The 20,025-nt window shown below is 45.1% G+C and overlaps 1 protein-coding gene and 3 non-coding genes across 4 annotated transcripts; all 4 read left to right on the forward strand.

The window, feature by feature from the left end:
• The first annotated feature begins 13,971 nt into the window (after window positions 1-13,971).
• On the forward strand, window positions 13,972-18,001 carry Rps3a (ribosomal protein S3A). The gene is made up of 6 exons (XM_004655862.2): window positions 13,972-14,101; window positions 14,765-14,868; window positions 15,247-15,434; window positions 16,889-17,097; window positions 17,556-17,665; window positions 17,837-18,001. The coding sequence occupies exons 1-6, from the start codon at window positions 14,040-14,042 to the stop codon at window positions 17,956-17,958; spliced, it is 795 nt and encodes a 264-aa protein (XP_004655919.1). The 5' UTR covers window positions 13,972-14,039; the 3' UTR covers window positions 17,959-18,001.
• Window positions 14,930-15,061, forward strand: LOC123453918. Its single transcript, XR_006633088.1, has one exon. It is a non-coding gene; the product is annotated as a small nucleolar RNA SNORA42/SNORA80 family (small nucleolar RNA).
• Window positions 16,083-16,156, forward strand: LOC123453893. Its single transcript, XR_006633065.1, has one exon. It is a non-coding gene; the product is annotated as a small nucleolar RNA SNORD73 (small nucleolar RNA).
• LOC123453894 lies at window positions 17,315-17,381 on the forward strand. Its single transcript, XR_006633066.1, has one exon. It is a non-coding gene; the product is annotated as a small nucleolar RNA SNORD73 (small nucleolar RNA).
• Window positions 18,002-20,025: the final 2,024 nt, after the last annotated feature.

Raw genomic sequence — 20,025 nt, forward strand, 5'->3', positions numbered from 1 at the left:
TCATTCAGAGGCCACCTTTTCTTTTCCTTCCAGGGTGAAATGAGCTCTCAGAGGACAGCACAGTGACTCCCAGGCAAACGCCTGTTCCCATCCCCCACCCTCCAGGCTCCGATTTCCTGCTCAAGCTCCCATCTCTTCTCTGAGGCCCCAGAAGCAGGACCCTGCCCTGTGGTTTTATGCTTCTCAGACTATGACACCATCAATTTAATGTTCTTGGAGATAAACAAAAAGAAGTCCTTTGCGACTCTCCAAAGGACTGATTTAAAAAATTATGTTCAAACTTCCAGAAAGTGAATAAAATTACATTGGCAATTAAAGTGAGAACATATGCTTAAATGCAGCAGAGACATGCTGAGGGAAGCAAAACACCATGTTTCTTAATTTTAACTTTGTTTTCCTTTTTATTTTTCTTTATTTGCAAGGAGAGAGAGAGAAAGAGAGAGAGAGAATGGATATGCCAGGGCCTCCAGCCACTGCAGACAAACTCCAGGTTCACGCGCCACTTTGTGCATCAGGCTTTATGTGGGTACTGGAGAATTGAACCCGGGTAATTAGGCTTTGCAGGCAAGTACTGTGACCTTTTCTTCCTTCCTTCCTTCCTTCCTCGTTCTTTCTTTCAGCACACATGCACTATGAAATCAGGTGCCTTTACCCTTAAGAGCACCCAGTTTGCTCAGTGGTCCGAAGGACAGGAGTGACACCTCGTTGTGCTGTGAAAATGACCGTGAGCTAACCAGAAAAAGCTGTGTGCTTCTTCCCTTAGCAAATGATCAGTGAAGGGCAGCTGGTGCTTATGTCGCATAGGCCTGTTAATCCACCCATAAAGAACACTGGCTGACGTCTCCTGCTCTGGTCTTTCTTGGGTGGCTCTAACCATCCATCTTCTGGCGCACTAACTTCAGCTGTGACAGAAATAGGACTGAAGGGCAGTGGGCATAAATGGAAACCGAAGGCCAATCAGGGTCTCTCTTCACTTCCCCCTCGTCCATGTTAATGGAGGCCATCAAGGGACGAGGCCCCGAGGTTAATCCCAAACTCTGCAAACCAGCTCCTAGGGAGGCATGAGACAGTAACCTGACAACACAGGTAGACTGTGCCTCCAAACATCTAAACAAAGCCAGACAGTTTTCCTAAAACAGAGTTTTAAGTGTGTAACCTCAGTACTCACCAAACCACCTTGGCTCCTCACAGCCCACCAAAGACGTTCCCAACTGTTTTTTTTTTGTTTGTTTGTTTGTTTTTTAGGTAGGGTTTCACTCTAGCTCAGGCTGACCTGGAACTCACTATGTATTCTCAAGATGGCCTCGAACTCATGGTGATCCTCCTACCTCTGCCTCCTGAGTGCTGGGATTAAAGGCGTGTGCCACCACGCCTGGCCCGACTGTATATTTTGGCATGTGGTGCATCATGAAGTTGAAGCTGGGCTTGGGCTGTATGTAGCTCAATGGTAAAACTCTTGCAAAAGTAGGGACAAGGCCATAGGTTCATTCTTAGCAACACACACACATACACAGAGAGACAGGAGAGAGAGAGTGAGAGACACAAATATATGTTTATTGTCAGTTCTTTGTGTTTCTTAAACTGAATGGTAGACACATGTTCAGTTTGATTGTTTAACTTTGGTAAAATATACATAACATAAAGGCGGACATGGTGGTACACGCCTTTAATCCCAGCACTTAGGAGGCTGAGATAGGAGGATCACCAAGAGTTTGAGGCCACCCTGAAACTACATAGTGAGTTCCAGGTCAGCCTGACCTGGAGTGAGACACTACCTTAAAAAACTATATATATATATAACATAACATAAAAATTATCATTAGTGCCTGGCATAGTGATGCAAGCCTTTAGTCCAAGCATTTGGAAGGCAGAGGTAGGAGTATTGCTGTGAGTTCGAGGACAGCCTGGGATTACAAAGTGAGCTCCAGGTCATCCTGAGCTAGAAGAAACCCTACCTTAAAAACAAAACAAACAAACAAAAAAAAAAAAAAGCAGCCAGGCGTTTTGTGGTGGCACATGCCTTTAATCCCAGCACTCGGGAGGCAGAGGTAGGAGGATTGCCATGAGTTCAAGGCCACCCTGAGATGACAGAGTTAATTCCAGGTCAGCCTGGACCAGAGTGAGACCCTACCTCGCAAAACCAAAAAAAAAAAAAAAAAAAAAAAAACAAGCAGGAGTGGTGGTGCACACTTTTAATCCCAGCACTTGGGAGGCAGAGGTAGGAGGATCGCTGTGAGTTCGAGGCCACTCTGAGACTTCAGAGTGAATTCCAGGTCAGCCTGGGCTAGAACAGGACCCTACTTCAAAAAACCAAACCAAACCAAACTAAAACAAAATCAAAAAATGTCACTAGTGACATTTAGCACATTCACAATATTGTGCAAAGACCGTCAGGCTGAAGGTGTAGCTCAGTGGTAAAGTTTGCTTAATATACACAAGGCCTGGGGTTCATGTCCCAGCTTTGCAATAAATAAATTAATTCATTAATTTGGTCCCCAGCCCTTCTGGCTGTTGCATGTGCATTGTGACTTGTATGCACGTACACACAGATATGCAGCATACACATGCACACTAAAAAAGAAAAAAAAAAGTGCTAATACCCAGAGATTTGTACTGCTCTCAGCTTTGGTCAGAGAACCTTCTTTTTGCAGCAGGTAGCAGTTAGAAGAGACTCATAACTGGCCACAGTGCTGAGAGTGAGTGACTACTGAGTGCTCAGTCCTAAATGGGACATCTACATCACCCCCTCCAAGGCTAAGGAAACAATAAGGAATGGGGCAAAGAGACTGGTAGGGGCAGAACATGGGAGGAGTGCCAATGAACGCTGTCTTCTGAACATGACATGGCTCTTGTGCTCATGAATCACAGCAGCTGTTGTTTCCTGCACAAGGCTGGACCATCATGGATGGCAAAGTCCTTTGTGACTCTCCAAAGGACTGATTTAAAAAATTATGTTCAGCCGGGCATGGTGGCGCACGCCTTTAATCCCAGCACTCAGGAGGCAGAGGTAGGAGGATCGCCATGAGTTTGAGGCCACCCTGAGACTACACTGTGAATTCCAGGTCAGCCTGGGCTAGAGTGAGACCCTACCTCGAAAAAAAAAAAAAAATTATGTTCAAACTTCCAGAAAGTGAATAAAATTACGTTGGTCCCCTTGCGCATCTGGCTAATGTGGGACCTGGAAAATCGAACTGGGATCACAGGCATGTGCCTTAACCATTTAGCCATCTCTTCAGCCCCTCTAGGCATTTTTTGGTAGGGGAGGGGAGGTGCACATGTATGTGGAGGCCAAAGGCCAACATTGGGTGTCTTGCTCAGTATCGTTCCACATTATGCCCTCTACCTTATTTTTTTTGAGACAGGGTCAGGGTCACCATTTTGGCTAGATTATCTAGCCAACGAGGCCCAGGGATCCTCCTGCTACATGCACAGATTGGCACATGATCTAGAGTTCATTTGCAGTGGCTGGAGGCAAGACCACCCTGAAAGCTCAGGGCACCCTGAAAATACAACGGCCCGTCTAAGCTGTTTATTGGGCCCTGTGTTGCTTTTCCTACAGAAATCTCCTCAATTTCTACCACTGGCTTTTCTCCACCTTCTTTCCCCTGACCCAAACCAGACACTGATCATTGGGTGGCAGTGACATCCTCTTAGAATCTCTGAGGAAAATAAATGTGCCTTCTTAGGCTGGAGAGATAGATGAGCAGTTAAGGTACTTGCCTATGAAGCCTAAGGACCCAGGTTTGATCCCGTAGAACCCACGTAAGCCAGATGCACAGGTGGCACATGTGCCTGGAGTTCTTGTGCAGTGGCTAGAGACTCTGGTGTGTTGTTTTTGTCTATCTTCCTCTTTTTCTCTCTCAAAATAAATAAATAAATACAAAAATAAATGAGCTTTCTTGTGCTTCCCTTGTGTCTCCTCCTTCCTATGACCACCCCTAACTGACCAGCGCATAAGAGAACACAGGACTGGGAGTGAAGCTCCATGGATATTTACCTAGGATGCACGGGCCCTGGGTGTGATTTTGTACTCTGCTAAATAAAAAAACACATAGATTAAAGAATGCACAGTGCAGCTCCTGAGTGGCCAGTACAGCCAAGTTTCCCCAGTAGTTTTAAAAACAGGCACCACAAGACCAGCAACACCAGAATCATCTGAAAATCTGTTGGAGGGAAAATGTAATCATTGTGTATGAACTTGGGTTTGGACCTCAGCTCCGTGTCCTCAGCTGTGGATTTGGGACAAGTCACTAACCACTGGGTCTTGTTTCCCCCTTTTACCCTGGAGGACTAGAAGAGATTACGTGAGTTAATGAAAATGGTTCTGCTGCTACGGCAGAGCTGCCTCAGTGTTAATTTTCTTTTGTATTGGCAAAATATAATAAAAATGTCTACCTGGTTTTGGTGCTGTGTTTTTAGTGTAACTACTAGCCACCTAAATTATTCAAACTGCTTCTCATTTTAGCAATTACTGAAAAGGACAAATGCAGGAACAGGATTAGGAATAGAAAAAATGAGGTTTTGTGGTATTTCAGGAAAGAGAAATTCAATCTGCACTCATCTTTCTAAGTACTCAGAAAACTTAGTTCGCAATTTAAACACCACCCTACATCTTGCTGACATTGAATGACTTTGATAATAAATACCAGTTTCTGAAAATAAAATAAGCCACCCTAGATACGGGAGTATGCTTGAAGCTTGAAATGACAGCAATTAAAAAATAAATCACTGTCCTATGTATTTTCCAGTTTTACTGACAGTATGCCAATAATCCTCTGAGGTGGCCAGCACAAGCGTTACTATCTCCGTTTTACAGGAACCTCAATGTCAGGGATCAAGTGACTTGCCTATGATTATGAAACTAGCTTGAAGGAAGCTGGAACTGGTCAGGTCAATTAACTGCAAATTACAGTCTCAGAGCTGCTAAGAAGACCTTAAAATAAAGGACCCTGTGAGAGGAGAAAGGTCACTATAACCTAGTTAATACTACTGAATAAATAAATGTGTACTTTACAGTGAAAATCTTATTACAATGACTACAAATTCTAAGATGCAATGGATTCCATTTAAACAGGAAAGCAAACAAAGAGAGTCACCATGCATTGAAAAGAAATCTAAACCAAGCATGGTGGCACACTGCGTGTAATCCCAGCACTTGGGAGGCAGAGGCAAGAGGATCAGGAATTGGAGGTCACAGTGCATTAGAGGCCAGCCTAGGCTACATAAGACTTTATCTCAAACAAAAATCCATGAAGTAGATAATAATAATATACACTACACCATCTCTTTTTTAAAATTTCCAAAAATTATTTTTATTTATTTATTAGAGACAAAGAGAGTTTGAGAGAGAGAGAGTGGGCATGCCAGGGCCTCAGCCACTGCAAATGAACTCCAGACCATGTACCACCATGAGCATCTGGCTTACGTGGGACCTGGAGAATTGAACCTAGGTCCTTAGGCTTTGCAGGCAAGCGCCTTAACCACTAAGCCATCTCTCCAGCCCCACTACACCATCTCCTCAGCACACCAGATTCTAAAATCCCTGAGGGAGAGGTTGGGTTTTTCCCTCCTGATTTATTTAGGAGTAAATATAAGAGTGAGAAAATAAATACATTTTTCTTTTCTATATATTTTATTTGTTATTTAAGACAGAGAGCGGCAGAAAGAGAGAGAAAGAGAATGGGTGCACCAGGACCTCCATCTACTACAAATGAACTCCAAATGCATGCACCTGGCTTTATGTGGGTACTGGGAATTGAACCTAGGTCCTTTGGCTTTGCTGGCAAGTGCCTTAACTGCTGAGCCATCTCTTCAGCCCCTATTTGCTTCTTCTTTTCTTGATGGATTGAATGTGGATTTGTTTTCACCTTGAACCACATGGATCAGAGCAACACAGTAGGATGGGCCTGACAATGCAACTTAGGTTTACCCAACACTGTGGAGCCTACATCAGCTCTGATCTACCCACATTTGGATTGTCACTTAAGTGAGGCACAGCCTCACCTTGTTTATGCCATTGTTATTTACATGTGCATTGCCGCTTCTTTACCAAGTTGCGAAACTCCAGCGGCAGCTGTGTGAATGCTGCTTCCTTGAGTTGTGTGAGACGGTCGCTTTGAACCAGCTTCTAATTAACACAGCAAGGAGGAAACAAGTTCAGAAAGACGAGAAGTTCTTCTGTGGCAAACTACTGTAAGGCGGGCCTGGATCCAGGCAGGCTCTGTACCCGCAGTGACGGTAGCGGATCTCTACATTTTGACTTTGTGAAATGTCGCTGGCCAGAAGAAAGTTCCGGGACTTGTGTTTTGAGACTGCAAGCAATCATTTCCTTCCCCATGTCAAGACAGCAGCCATGTCTGTGAGGGCTGTGAAGAAAAGCGAGTGTCGTGCCTTGCACAAGGGTGTTCTCAGTGATGGCAACTGGAACGGGGAACCCAGTTTGGTGGAAACTATGTTATGATACCAGTGTCACCGTGTCCAGATTTCATCTCCGTTCTCCTTCTCAGTTCTCTCGCTTCATTTCCTAGAACAAGTTCTTTCATCTTGTCTGCCAATCATAACAACCCTGCAGGCTGAGGTGGGCAGAATGATTCCTATCAAAATGGCAGCTGACATTTCACAAGGTCAGCGGCAGAAGGGTGCTGACATAGGTGTGAGTGGGCAACTGAGGGAAAGTTGCCCAGATTAGAAGTCTGATGGACAAGGTGGTGCATGTGTCTGGAGTTCATTTGCAGTGCCTATAGGCCCTGGAGTGCCCATTCTCTCTCTATCTACCTTTCTCTCTCTCTCAAATAAATAAAATAAAATATATTTTTTAACTTACAATGTAGGGCTGAAGAGTTGGCTTAGTGGTATCCACATTGGCATGAGTCCATACATAACTGCAGAGGACTAAACCAAACTGAAGTTCTCTATCAAGGTCCAGACCTAATGGCTTGGGGCATCCAGCTGCTACTGACTAATGTACCATAAGTACTGATTTTCCTGTTTACTTACTTTTTTTTTTTTTGTTTGGTTTTTCAAGGTAGAGTTTCACCCTAGCCCAGGCTGACCTGGAATTCACTATGTGGTTTCAGGGTGGCCTCAAACTCATGGCAATAAGTAAACAAGCCAGGTGTAGTGGCGCATGCTTTTAATCCCAGCACTGGGGAGTCAGAGGTAGGAGGATCACCATGAGTTCGAGGCCACCCTGAGACTCCATAGTGAATTCCAGGTCAGCCAGGAATATGGTGAGACCCTACCTCGAAAAACCAAAAATCAAAATTAAAAAAAAATTATTTATTTATTTGTAAGTACAGACTGGGAAGGGAGGAAGGGAAGGAGAAAGAGAGAGAGAGAGAGAGAGAGAGAGAGAGAGAATGAGCACACTCAGGCCTCTTGCTTCTGTAATGAACCCCAGAAGCATGCACCACTTTGTGCGTCTGGCTTTATGCGGGTACGAGGAATCAAATTCAGGTTGTCAGCCTTTGCAAGCAAGTGCCTTTTATCACCAAACTATCTCTACAACCCTGACTGTTTATGACAGTTATGTGTGTCAGGTAGCTTCCTTCATCATCAGAGACCAAATTTTCAGATACACTGGTGATCCAGCATGAAGCAATAACTGGCAAATAACAGCTTCATTTTCCACATCATTTCCTATAGAACTCAGTTCTGTACACTATACCTAAAGGGTTAATAAGCCACTGGCCTCAGACCACAGACTTCTGTGGACCATAAAGTTTTCCTGGACGGTAGCATGATTAGGGACTTCTGTTACAAAGCAACCTCAAAGAGCTAATCAGGCCACCCAGACAGGCGATTAGCAAACAAATGAAAAGGCCTTACCTTCCCCCCATTCTTCTCTCCCAAAGACCCCCACCCCGTCCCTCACCCTAGCTATCTCTGTTCTCCACATGCAGACGCAGCAGAGGCCATTTTACACAGGAAAGCTGCCCTCCAATAAAGAACAGTCCATGCTGGCTTTCTTTCCCTCTTGTTTCTTATGTTGCTCTTGTCAATCCCAAATTCTAACAAAACCTACCAGTTTCATCACTGCGGTGGTTTAAATCAGATGTCCCCCGTAAACTCATGTGTTCTGAATGCTTGGTTCCCAGCTGGTGGCAATTTGGGAGGCGGAGCCTTGCTGAAGGAGGTGTGTTGTTCATGGCGGACCTAGGGGTATTACAGAGAGGTGTGGTGGGTCACATATTTAATCCTAGCATGTGGGAAGCTAAGGTAGAGGATCACCATGGGCTCAAAGCCAGCCAAGAGTAGAGTGAGTTCCAGGCCAGCCTGAGCTAGAATGAGACCCTGCTTCAAAAAATAAAAATTCCGCGGCTGGGCTCGAGAGATGGCTTAGCGGTTAAGCGCTTGCCTGTCAGGCCTACGGACTCCGGTTTGAGGCTTGAGTCCCCAGGACTCACGTTAGCCAGATGTACAAGGGGCACACGCATCTGGAGTTCCTTTGCAGCGGCTAGAAGCCCTGGCATGCCCATTCTCTATCTATCTATCTGCCTCTTTCTCTCTCTGTCTGTTGATCTCAAATAAATAAAAAACAAAAAAATTTTAAAAAATTCTGGGGCTGGAGAGATGGCTTAGCAGTTAAGCACTTGCCTATGAAGCCTAAGAACCCCAGTTCAAGGCTCGATTCCCCAGGACCCACGTTAGCCAGATGCACAATGGGCCCATGCATCTGGAGTTTGTTTGTAGTGGCTGGAGGCCCTGGCACACCCATTCCCCCCCCCCCCGTCGCTCTTAAATAAATAAATAAAAATAAAAATAAATTAAAAAATAAAAATTCCTACAATGTAGAAATGTGCCTGGTGTGTTGGCACACGCTTTTTTTGGAGACAGGTAGGATGATCGCCATGAGTTCAAGGCCACCCTGAAACTACATAATGAATTCCAAGTCAGCCTGGGCTACAGCGAGACCCTACCTCAATAAAACAGGAAAAGGGCTGGAGAGATGGCTTAGTGGTTAAGCACTTGTCTGTGAAGCCTAAGTACCCTGGTTTGATTCCCCAGGTCCCACGTTAGCCAGATGCACAAGGGGGTGCATGTGTGGCTGGAAGCCCTGGAGTGCCCATTCTCTCTCTCTCTCTCTATGCTTCTTTCAGATTTAGGGTGTTCAATCTGTATAGTCACTTAAATATGTCAGATACCATCATCTGTAAAAAGATACTTGAACTGGAGGCCTGCTTCATGGGAGGGAATACATCCCTGATATTGAAAACCTACAACAGGGGTAGTCATGAGCCCTAGGGGGTGTAACATCTGCTGCTGTCTGGCTAAATGTATATACTATGCTCATCAAACTGCCCAGTAAGCACTTCTCTTAATGTTCATACACATATATTAATGACACTCTCACTTTTGGACACAGAACCTTCTCTTTTCAGATGGAAGTAACCTTGGTATGACTCAGAAGGCATCATGGTACTGGACCAGAGTGCTCAGTACTGCAATATCTCTATCACACCTTCCAAGGCTCAGGGTCCATTGTAGAAGAGGTGGCGGAAACAATGTAAGAGCCAAAGGAAGGGCAGGGCTCCTTACAACATGCTCCCCCCAGACACAAAATGGCCTGGATATCCATGACCTCACAGTGCCTGACACTACCTACACAAGACCATCATAAGAGGAGGAAAAGATGATGACATCAAAATAAAAGACTGAGATGGGGAGTGGATATGATGGAGAGTGGAGTTTCAAAGGTGAAAGTTGGGGGAAAAAGGCTATTACCATGGGATCTTTTTTATAATCATGGAAGTTGTTAATAAAAAAAATTTTGAAAAGAAAAAAAAAGAATAATTCTAACCAAGAATTCACGCAAGGGCCTCCAGCCACTGTAAACAAACTCCAGACACGTGTGCCACCTTGTGCATCTGGCTTACGTGGGTCCTGGGGAGTTGAACTTGGGTCCTTTGGCTTTACAGGCAAGCACCTTAACTGCTAAGCCATCTCTCCAGTCCCCAAGAATTTATTTTTGACACCACACTTGATGTGTGTATGTGTTTTATTTTTGTGGTGCTGGAAGTGAGCCCTATACACTGCTACTGACCTCTTCAGCCTTGCTTTTCTGAATTAGAGTCCCGTTAGGTAGCCTGGGCTGACCTTGATCCTCCTGCCTGGGGTCTTCTGTATTTCTTATCACAAGCAGAGAGAAAAAGAGAGAGAGAGAGAGAGAGAGAGAGAGAGAGAGCGTGCGATTGAGAGAGCGTGCGATTGAGAGAGCGGGGACAGAGGTGGGGAGTGTGCACTCCAGGGTCACTAGCCACTCCAAATGCATGCACCACTTTGTAGGATTAACTTTTTTTTTTTTTTTTTTTTTTTTTTTTGGTTTTTCGAGGCAGGGTCTCACTCTGGCTCAGGCTGACCTGGAATTCACTATGTAGTCTCAGGGTGGCCTCGAACTCACGGCGATCCTCCTACCTCTGCCTCCCGAGTGCTGGGATTAAAGGCGTGCGCCACCACGCCCGGCAGATAAAAGGTAGGATTAACTTTTTTTTTTTTTTTTTTTTTTGGACATGCACCACTTTGTGCACTTGGCCTTTACTGGGGAATTGCACCGTGGTCTGAGGCTTTGCAGGTAAGAGCCTTAACTGCCGAGCCATCTCTCCAGCCCCTGCATTGGCCTTCTGAATGCTGGGATTACAGGTTTTTCAGTTGCCACTCCCCACTCCTCCCACAAGATTGGGGTTACAGATGTATGCAGCCACGCCCAGCCATTTACAAGGGTGCTATGCCTCAGGCCCTCTCAAGATCTCGTGCTTGTTTACCAAGTGTTCTTAACTGCTGAAACATCTCTCCAGATCTCTCTGTGTTTTATTTATTTATTTTGGTTTTTCGAAGTAGCCCAGGCTGACCTTGAATTCACTATTGTAGTCTCAGAGTGGCCTTGAACTCACAGCAGTCCTCCTACCTCTGCCTCCCGAGTGCTGGGATTAAAGGCGTGCACCACCACACTTGGCTCTGTGATTTATTTTTAAAAAATGTTATTTATTTATTTACTTGAGGCACAGAGAGAGAGGCAAAGAGAGATAGAAAATGGGCACACCAGGGCCTCCAGCTACTTCAAACCAACTCCATATGCATGCACCACCTTGTGCATCTGGCTCATGTGGGTCCTGGAGAACTAAACCTGAGTCTTTTGGCTTTGCAGGCAAGCATCTTAACTGCTCCAGCCCTGTGATTTCTTTTAAACCCTATGGCCCCCTTAGTATTGAGTTTTTGCCTTTCTTGTATTTATTCTTTGACACTTGGGTATATGTTATCTTTATAATCAGACCATAAATGGGACATTTTGTCATTTTCCCAATAGAAAATAGGGTAATTTACCAGTAGCTCTGCTCTCAAATTAGTCAATATGTGTATTTTTAAAAATTCCATCTCTTTTCCTGAACCATAATTAAACTTTATGATATTAAAAAAAAATTTAAGGGGCAGGGATATGGCTTCCTTAGTAAAGTGTTATTAGGCAAGCATGAGGACCTGAGTTTAGATTCACTGTGCTCATGTAAAAGCTGGGCATGGTGGTGCTGGGAAGGCACAGACAAGGGCTTGCTGGCTAGCCAGTCTAGCTGTATTGTGAGTTCTTGGTTCAGAGAGAGACCCTGTGCTGATGATTCTTTGAAGAATAAGGTAGAGTGTGATTGAGGAATATGCCTGACTTGACCTCTGATCTCCACACGCAGGTGCACCACACAAACATGTGCCCCACACATCCAAACAGGCACACACATGCACACAAACACACATCTAATATGCTCATACACACACAAGCACACTGCACACACTGCAATAAATAAATGAGTAAGTAAATAGATTGAAGCTTGGAGCCTGGCTATAGGGACTTAGTTTCTGGCTTGGCCACAGTTTTTTTTTCTGTCACAGGGTAAGTGAGAGAAGGGAATTCAATACCACTGGCCAAGTATCAAAACTTTGTAGGCCAGAAATTTTCCAGAGCTTGTTTCTCGAGGTAGCCAGCCAGCCATCTCACTTTGTTAAATCTTTATCGTTAATCTTTTTCTTAAATTTTATTTTATATATAACATAAATGCCCCAGCTCCCATTACCCCGAAGACTCCTCTGTAGGTATTCATTGTGGAGTGAGGAAGGCCTCATTCAGTTCCTGCGGGATAGTGGGGAGACCATACCTCAGGGCACTCTTACTCACTCTGTGGCTTTTGCAATCTTTCCATCCCTTCTGCAATGTTCTCTGAGCCACGGCAGGTCTGATTTAGTGTCGAGTTCTTTGTAGCCTCTGGATATCTGCTTTGATCTGTTTTGATTGATCACTGTGTCTGTAACCATCACCTTGGAGCTTCTATTAATCCTTTTGTTTTTCTTGAGGTAGGATCTCACTTTAGCCCAGGCTTATCTGTAATTCACTCTGTACAAGGCTGGCCTCAAACTCACGGCGACCCTCCTACCTCTGTCTCTAGAGTGTTGGGATCAAAGGCGTGTGCCACCACACTCAGCTCTGTAGTTCATCTTGATGTGGTAGTGACTATCTGGGGTACTCAGGAGGCACAAGAGTCACAAGTTTGAAGCCATCCTGCATTACGTGGGGAGATTCTGTCTCAAAAAAAAAATCAACAAACAAACAAAAATGAACAAGCAAGAATGGGAGGGTGTAGTTGTAAAACTTTGAGAGGGGATTAGTTACCAAAATTGACCTCCTGCTGGACATGGTGGCCCGTGCCTTTAATCCCAGCCCTTGGGGGGCAGAGGTAGAAGGATCACTGAGTCCGAAGCCACCCTGAGACTACATAGTGAATTTCAGGTCATCCTGAGCTAGAGTAAGACCCTACCTGGAAAAAAAAAAATTGACCTCCTGGGCTGGAGAGATGGCTCAGTGGTCATGGTACTTGACTGCAAGCTAGGGCAAGGCAGGTTTGATTCCTCAGTACCTAAGTAAAGCCAGATGCACAAAGGGGTGCATGTGCCTAGATTTGTTTGTGGCAGCTGGAGGCCCTGGCATGACCATTTTATCTGTCTCTCTTCTGTCTTTCTCTACTTGCAAATAAATACATAAAAATCTATTAAAAATCTTACCTTCCCCATTTTATGGTGCTATGGATGAAATCCAGGGCTTCAAGTAAGCTAAGCCCTACCACTTAGCTACACCACTTTCCACTGTATTTTTTTTTTTTTAATTAAAAAAAGGGATATAGTTGGGTGACGTGGCACATGCCTTTAAGTCCAGCACTTGGGAGGCAGATGTAGGAAGATCGCTGTGAGTTTGAAGTCACCCTGAGACTACATAGTGAATTCCAGGTCAGCCTGAGCTAGAGTGAGACTCTACCTCAAAAACCCAAAAATAAATAAATAAATACGAAAATAAAAATAAAAAAAAAAGCCAGGTGCGGTAGCACACACCTTTAATCACAGCCTTTGGGAAGCAGAGGTAGGAGAATCATGGTGAGTTTGAGGCCACTCTAGACTACGGAGTGACTTCCAGGTCAGCCTGGGCTAGAGTAAGACCCTACCATAAAAACCAAAATAAATAAATAAGTAAAAATAAATAGAGAGAGAACGGGAAGCTAGTAAATACTGCTGAAGATAACATCCTAACTCGGATTTGCTGTCTCTTTTTGTTTTGTTTTTCTGTTAGGTTTTTGAGGTAGGTCAGAGGCTGACCTGGAATTCACTATGTAGTCTCAGGGTGGCCTCGAACTCACGGCGATCCTCCTACCTCTGCCTCCCGAGTGCTGGGATTAAAGGCGTGCGCCCGGCTGGATTTGCTATCTGATTCAGAGCTCACTGTCTCGGGAAGAAACATGATGTCAGAGCAAGAAACTTTCCCAACCTCAGAGCGACAGAAGCCACAGGAAAGCCGGGGAGCGCACCTCGGGCGGCCGGCGTGCTGCGCGGCCTCCCCACACACGAGGGCGCTGTCCCAGCTCCGGGCGCAGCGAGTCGCTGTCTCGTGTCGCGAGATTCTGACGGCCGGAAGGGCAAAGGAGCAAGGGTCACGCTGACGGCGCTCCCCGCCCAGGACGCGTAAGATCTCGCGCGAGTTGCACTTCCGCCCTTTTGGCTCCCTGAGCAGCACCATGGCGGTTGGCAAGAACAAGCGCCTTACGAAAGGCGGCAAGAAGGGAGCCAAGAAGAAAGTGTAAGTGGCGGCTTTCGGGGGCATGGGCTTTTTAGGGTCCTGCTGAGATCGCCGGATGGGTTGTGGGCCACGGTGTGGATCGGATGGCACCGATGTCGGTCGGATGGCACTGATACCGGTCGGATTGCACCGCGCTGGTCGGTGCCTCCCGGAGACCGCGGCCTGGCCGCTCTGGTGTTGTGTCACGCGACTGGCCGGCCGGCTTGTCTCGGGTTTACTGGGTGCGCGCCCAGGGTGAGCCGGGTGGCTGCCTCGACCAGGGCATGGTGTGTTCCGAGTTGTGGTCTTCTCTGTTCTCGGAGTCCGGGAAGTCACGTCTGGGACCCCACGCCTCGGTTGCTCGTGGGCCCTGTGCTACCCGGGAGGGTCTCGGTTGCCAGGGAAGGTTTTTCTTTTCGAACTGATAGTCTTGAGATGTGCATGTTGAAAATGCAGCTCTCTGTACAGTGACAGCCACGGTAGAGCCAGCTATAGGTAACCTCACCTCACTTCACTTCATTTAGTAGTAAGTGCAGATTAACTTATTAAAATCTTGGTTGGGAAGTGATGTTCACAGCAGAATGGCGAATACAGCTTTAGAAGTCTCAGTAAGTTCTGAAAGTCTCGGTGATTTTGTGGTTTGCAGTGAGACTTAAGTTTTTTTTGTTTGTTTATTTAACCCAGGGTTGATCCATTTTCTAAGAAAGATTGGTATGATGTGAAGGCACCGGCTATGTTTAATATTCGAAACATTGGAAAGACGCTAGTCACCAGGACTCAAGGAACCAGTGAGTACACTTGTTTTTACATTTTCCTCAAATTGGGCCATGTATGTTGTAGGCAACTTGGGCATGGATTTGGATTTATGGCAGGCCCGTTCCCCTGGTCCTGTCACAGTGTCCCATGCCAGAGCAAACTGGCCCCGAACCATTGCCTGGCCTCTCCCTGTAGGCTGCTGGCACTGAAGTGGGTTGCACATTAGAAAAAAATGGGGCGGGGGAAGCTTATTGGTTGCAGGTATGGCATCTACCTTTCAATCTTTTTTTTTAGCATGCTACTTTTGTAAGCAAGGAGACCAAAACATGTGTAGGTGGGTACTGCCTGTAAGTTACAGGTGTCCAGGTGGACTTGGTAACAAAGGCTAATAAGACATTTGGTGTTTGCAGAAATTGCCTCTGATGGCCTCAAGGGGCGAGTCTTTGAAGTGAGCCTTGCTGACCTGCAGAATGATGAAGTTGCCTTCAGGAAGTTCAAGCTCATCACTGAAGATGTTCAGGGCAAAAACTGTCTGACTAACTTCCATGGCATGGATCTCACCCGGGACAAAATGTGTTCCATGGTCAAAAAGTGGCAGGTGAGAGCAGACAGCATCTGGTGCCGTGGGGTGTGGGCCAAGGATGTCGAGATGTGATAGCAGAAAGGAGTCCTTGGTGGTTTTCTTGGTATTAACTGCTAACCCTGAGGTTTTGTGCATCAGTGCATAAGCCATGACCAGGCGTGAGTGTTCGAAATAATTCCAGAATTAATTTTTGGTGCTGGACATGGGATCCAGGGCTTTGCACATGGTAGGCAAATTCTCCTGTCACTGAGCTATGTCACTCAGTCACAAAGTGTTTGTTAAGGAGCAGCTAGGTGACATGGGAAGTTATAACTGTCTACAGAATATCTTGGGGCCTCAATCTAGTGAGTTCAGAGTGACAGTGGTTCTTAGTGGTCTTTTGATTACCTCTGGTTAATAGTGACAGATGCTTTGGTGTGGGTTTGAAATCATGGCTCTGTTTCCCAATTGTGTTCTCCTTGGAAAGTAACTTAAACTTGCTTGGACTTTTTAAAAATTTAAAACAGTGGAGGAAAGTTACTAGCCCACTGAATTTTGAAGATGAAACAGAAGAAGTAGATGCCAAACAGTGCTGGATACATAAAGCACTCAGTAAACATAGTTTCTGGAATTAATGATCAAATGTATCCTGCTAATATGACTTTGGGATAATTTTTATATGGGAATGAATGATGACCAAATGTTTCGGTCCCAAATGACATGTGCTGATTATACCGTTAACATTTACTTCTGACATTCCCTTAAGGATTTGTGGTTGCATTTCTGGACATACTGGGTGGGGAGTTAGAGTATGTTTTAAAACTAAGGTACCTACTTTGCAAAATGCACAAAAGTCAAGCTGCTATGGAAGATGACCTCTTTAAACTTACACAATAGGACCTAATGTGGGTATTATGGTTAGCTGTGAACTTACGTGTTTTAATTCTTAGTATGACTTAAGCTTGTATTGTAAAGGATGCTTAACAATGTGCAGTTGTACAGCAATACTTTACCTGCTGAGAATACTGTGCGGCTTGTGCTGCTGTCTAGACCAGGCTGGTCAAGTGTAGATGCCCATCCTTATGGTGCAGTCTTAGAAATCCCCTTTGTACTTAGCGTCCTCTTAACTTTAGTAGCTCTGCTGTTGAGGGAAGGGTGGCTAATGAAAATGTAAATGCCAAAGATTTGGGTGCAGTTTTCAGGAAGATGGTTTGAGGATTTGGAGTGGATATGAAAGATTTGGGGCTATCTTACTTGAATTCACTCTGTGGAGGTTAATTGCATAATTAGATACTGCTGTGTTACATAATGGGTTTGACATTTAAGCTGCCCTTCAAGGGTCTCTTTGGCCCTTCAAACTCACAGCAATCCTCCTGCCTCAGACTCCCCAGTGCTTGCTCCCCTGTGCCTGGCTCAAGCTTTTTATATTGCAACTTGAGATAACACAGCACTAAAACCTATTATGTCTGACAGTATCCTTTTCTCTCTAGACCATGATTGAAGCTCATGTTGATGTCAAGACAACCGACGGCTATTTGCTTCGTCTGTTCTGTGTTGGTTTTACTAAAAAACGCAACAACCAGATCCGCAAGACATCCTATGCGCAGCACCAACAGGTCCGCCAGATCCGGAAGAAGATGATGGAAATCATGACCCGAGAGGTGCAAACAAATGACTTGAAAGAAGTGGTTAATAAATTGTGAGTTTATTTTCGTTTTCATGAAAGCCCTGCATGCCTATTGAATCATCCCTCGAGTGAAGGAACGCATGAGTAAGGAATAGTCAGACCTTTATTGAAATCTCTAGAGTATCCTTCTTTCCCCTCTCTTTGGCTCATACTATCCCATAGCAGATAGTGAAACTTAGATGTTGTGGTGACTTAGATACATGGATAAAACTGCACAGTGACGAATGGGAATATGTGATGAAAAAATGTTTCGGTCCCAATTGATGTCCACTGATAACATACATTTTTCTGATGTTCCCATGCGGACACTTAGATGCTAAAAGGCTGTTGTTAGAGAAACGTAAGGTTCAGACTCAGAAGGCTTAGGTACTATTCAGATAATCTCTCCCTTGGGTTCTATGTGTAAATTAACTCCAAGATTTCATTCTAGTGATCTTTGTTTTTTAACCTACATTGTTGGTGGTTTGCAGGATTCCAGACAGCATTGGGAAAGACATAGAAAAGGCTTGCCAGTCTATTTACCCTCTTCACGATGTCTTCGTTAGAAAAGTAAAAATGCTGAAGAAGCCCAAATTTGAATGTAAGTTAGAAATCAACATTCATGGGAGGAAAAATTGTGGGGCCAAATATGTGACCTTTCCTATAGGCAAAACAATGACATGATGCCATATCTATGTAGTACTGAAGATTCATTGCTTAAAGTTACGTATTTGTAACAATGGTTTGTTTTTTGTGTGCTTTCTCCTTTCAGTGGGAAAACTCATGGAGCTTCATGGCGAAGGCAGTAGTTCTGGAAAGGCCACCGGTGACGAGACAGGCACTAAGGCTGAGCGAGCTGATGGATACGAGCCGCCGGTGCAAGAGTCTGTTTAAAATTCTGGTTTTAATAGTGACAAATAAAAGGTCCTATTTGTGATGGTTTGGTTCTGGGCATTCTTTTAAAACCTGATAGCTTGGTGAATCAGATTTAATATGATCTGGTGAGTTTCTGAAAAAAGTGGATTTTATCCATTCTATAGTTAAAAGATTTTGTGATGATCTGTAAATGCATGGGAAATGAAGGAAACATTAACTTGCCCCTTGGGGCTTGGCTGGGCCTCCCCCCCCCCCAAGGTAGGGTCTCACTCAGGGTGGCCTCAAACTGCTCTCCTGCTTCTGCCTCCCCAGTGCTGGGATTAAAAGCACGTCCACGCCCGGCTTTGTTTTTAAGGAAATGCTTGCTTAGCTATGCTTCTGGAGCATGGCACTGACATCCCTTAGCATGAGCCCTTGTACTTAGACCATTCAGACTGGCAGTTCTGTCCTCAGGCTCCTGAGTTCTAGGGTGAGGCCTGAGAGTTGGTATTTCTGTGTTCTCAGGTGATGTTGATGGCCCAGAGGCAGTTGTGCTGTACTGGGCAGCACAGTGGAGACCTAGGCAAGTGCTCTGCCATTGTCCCAGTCCCCCAGTGTTTACCTCTGCATCTGTGCAGTTAGGGTTCCCCCATTCCGTTTTGAGGGATGTAGATTTTCTGTAGGTAAATTGGTTTCCTAGTTACAAATACGTAGGCTTTTCTTTTTTAGCTGTCTATTCTGTGTCTCCTTATATGTCAAATAAGCATTTAGAGACCTGGCACTCCAGGGCCTCAGCCAATGCAATTGAATGCCACATGATTGTGCTACTTCACGTGTGACCTTGTGCATCTGGCTAATGAGATCTGGAGGGAGATTGAACATGGGTCCTTAGGCTTTGCAGGCAAGTGCCTTAACTGCTGAGCCATCTCCAGCCCTCAAATAGGCATTTTACATTGACATCCTGATACAGTGAGTGGGGTTCTCTTTTTTCTTTCAAATATTTATGTGGGAGGGGGAGAGAGAATAGGCATGTGAAGGCCTGTAGCCACTGTAAACTAACTAGACGCTTGTCCCACCTTGTGCATCTGGCTTACGTGAGTACTGGGGAATTGAACCCAAGTCCTTAGGCTTTGCAGGCAAGCGCCTGAACCACTAAGCAATCTCTTTAGCCCCCCCCCCCCCCTTTTAGACAGGATCTCGCCCTAGCTCAGGTGACTTCAACTCACTTTTACCCAGCCAGACAGGCTTTGAATTCACCACTAATCCTATTTTAGCCTCCCAAGTGTTGGGGATTAAAGATGTGTGCCAGCTTCTAGATTGGCATTTGTAGTACCAGTTACAAGCACCGTGCCACTGAATTGACATCTCCATCCTTAAAAATGTTCACATTTTGAGGTGTCTTGTGTCACCCAGGCTGTCCTACTATTTCTACTCACAGGTAAAGTACGTAGACTCTTCTTTCTAGGCTAAACACATTTTGTCCAAAGAGCACTCTGGCATTGGGGTCCAGAAATTGGATTTCCTCTTAGTTCCTTGAGAGCAGGATATTAGGAAGGTAGAAGTCTGGATGGGCATGTTAGGAGGGTTCATTTTTGGAAAAGGTTTTAAGAGCAATTACTTTGCCTTGGGTTCCTTTGGGTTCTGTGAATGGTGTTATTAGAAGAATGTGGTACCATTTGCTTCTAGAATGGGTAGAGGCTCTGTCCAAAGTCTTCACACAAGTCCATTTGACAAGTCCAACATAAACTGCGGGGACCTGTTCAGCACCATATTTGTTAGGACTTCGAGTGGACTCTGCTTAAATCCCTGTGGCATTCCAAAGACAGCCACCTAGAAGGAAGCCCAACACTTGGAAACCCTAGATAATGGAAATGTGTATGCATTTAGGGATATAGCCCCCTTGGTCTCATTCCTCTTGGTTTTGTATGAAACTGTTCGCTTTCTTACTGTAATATTGGGTGTGTCAGTCAAGTAAGGGTGGCACACTTTGGCTCTGTTTCAGTCTGACCAGGTGTGTTGTGGCATAGTAAGAGCATGGCAGAAGAGATGGCTCATTCACCAGTCACTTCATGGCTGTTCAATAGACCAGGACCCATAATCTTTTTA

Source organism: Jaculus jaculus, chromosome 12, assembly GCF_020740685.1.
Source record: "Jaculus jaculus isolate mJacJac1 chromosome 12, mJacJac1.mat.Y.cur, whole genome shotgun sequence".
Lineage (NCBI taxonomy): Eukaryota > Metazoa > Chordata > Mammalia > Rodentia > Dipodidae > Jaculus > Jaculus jaculus.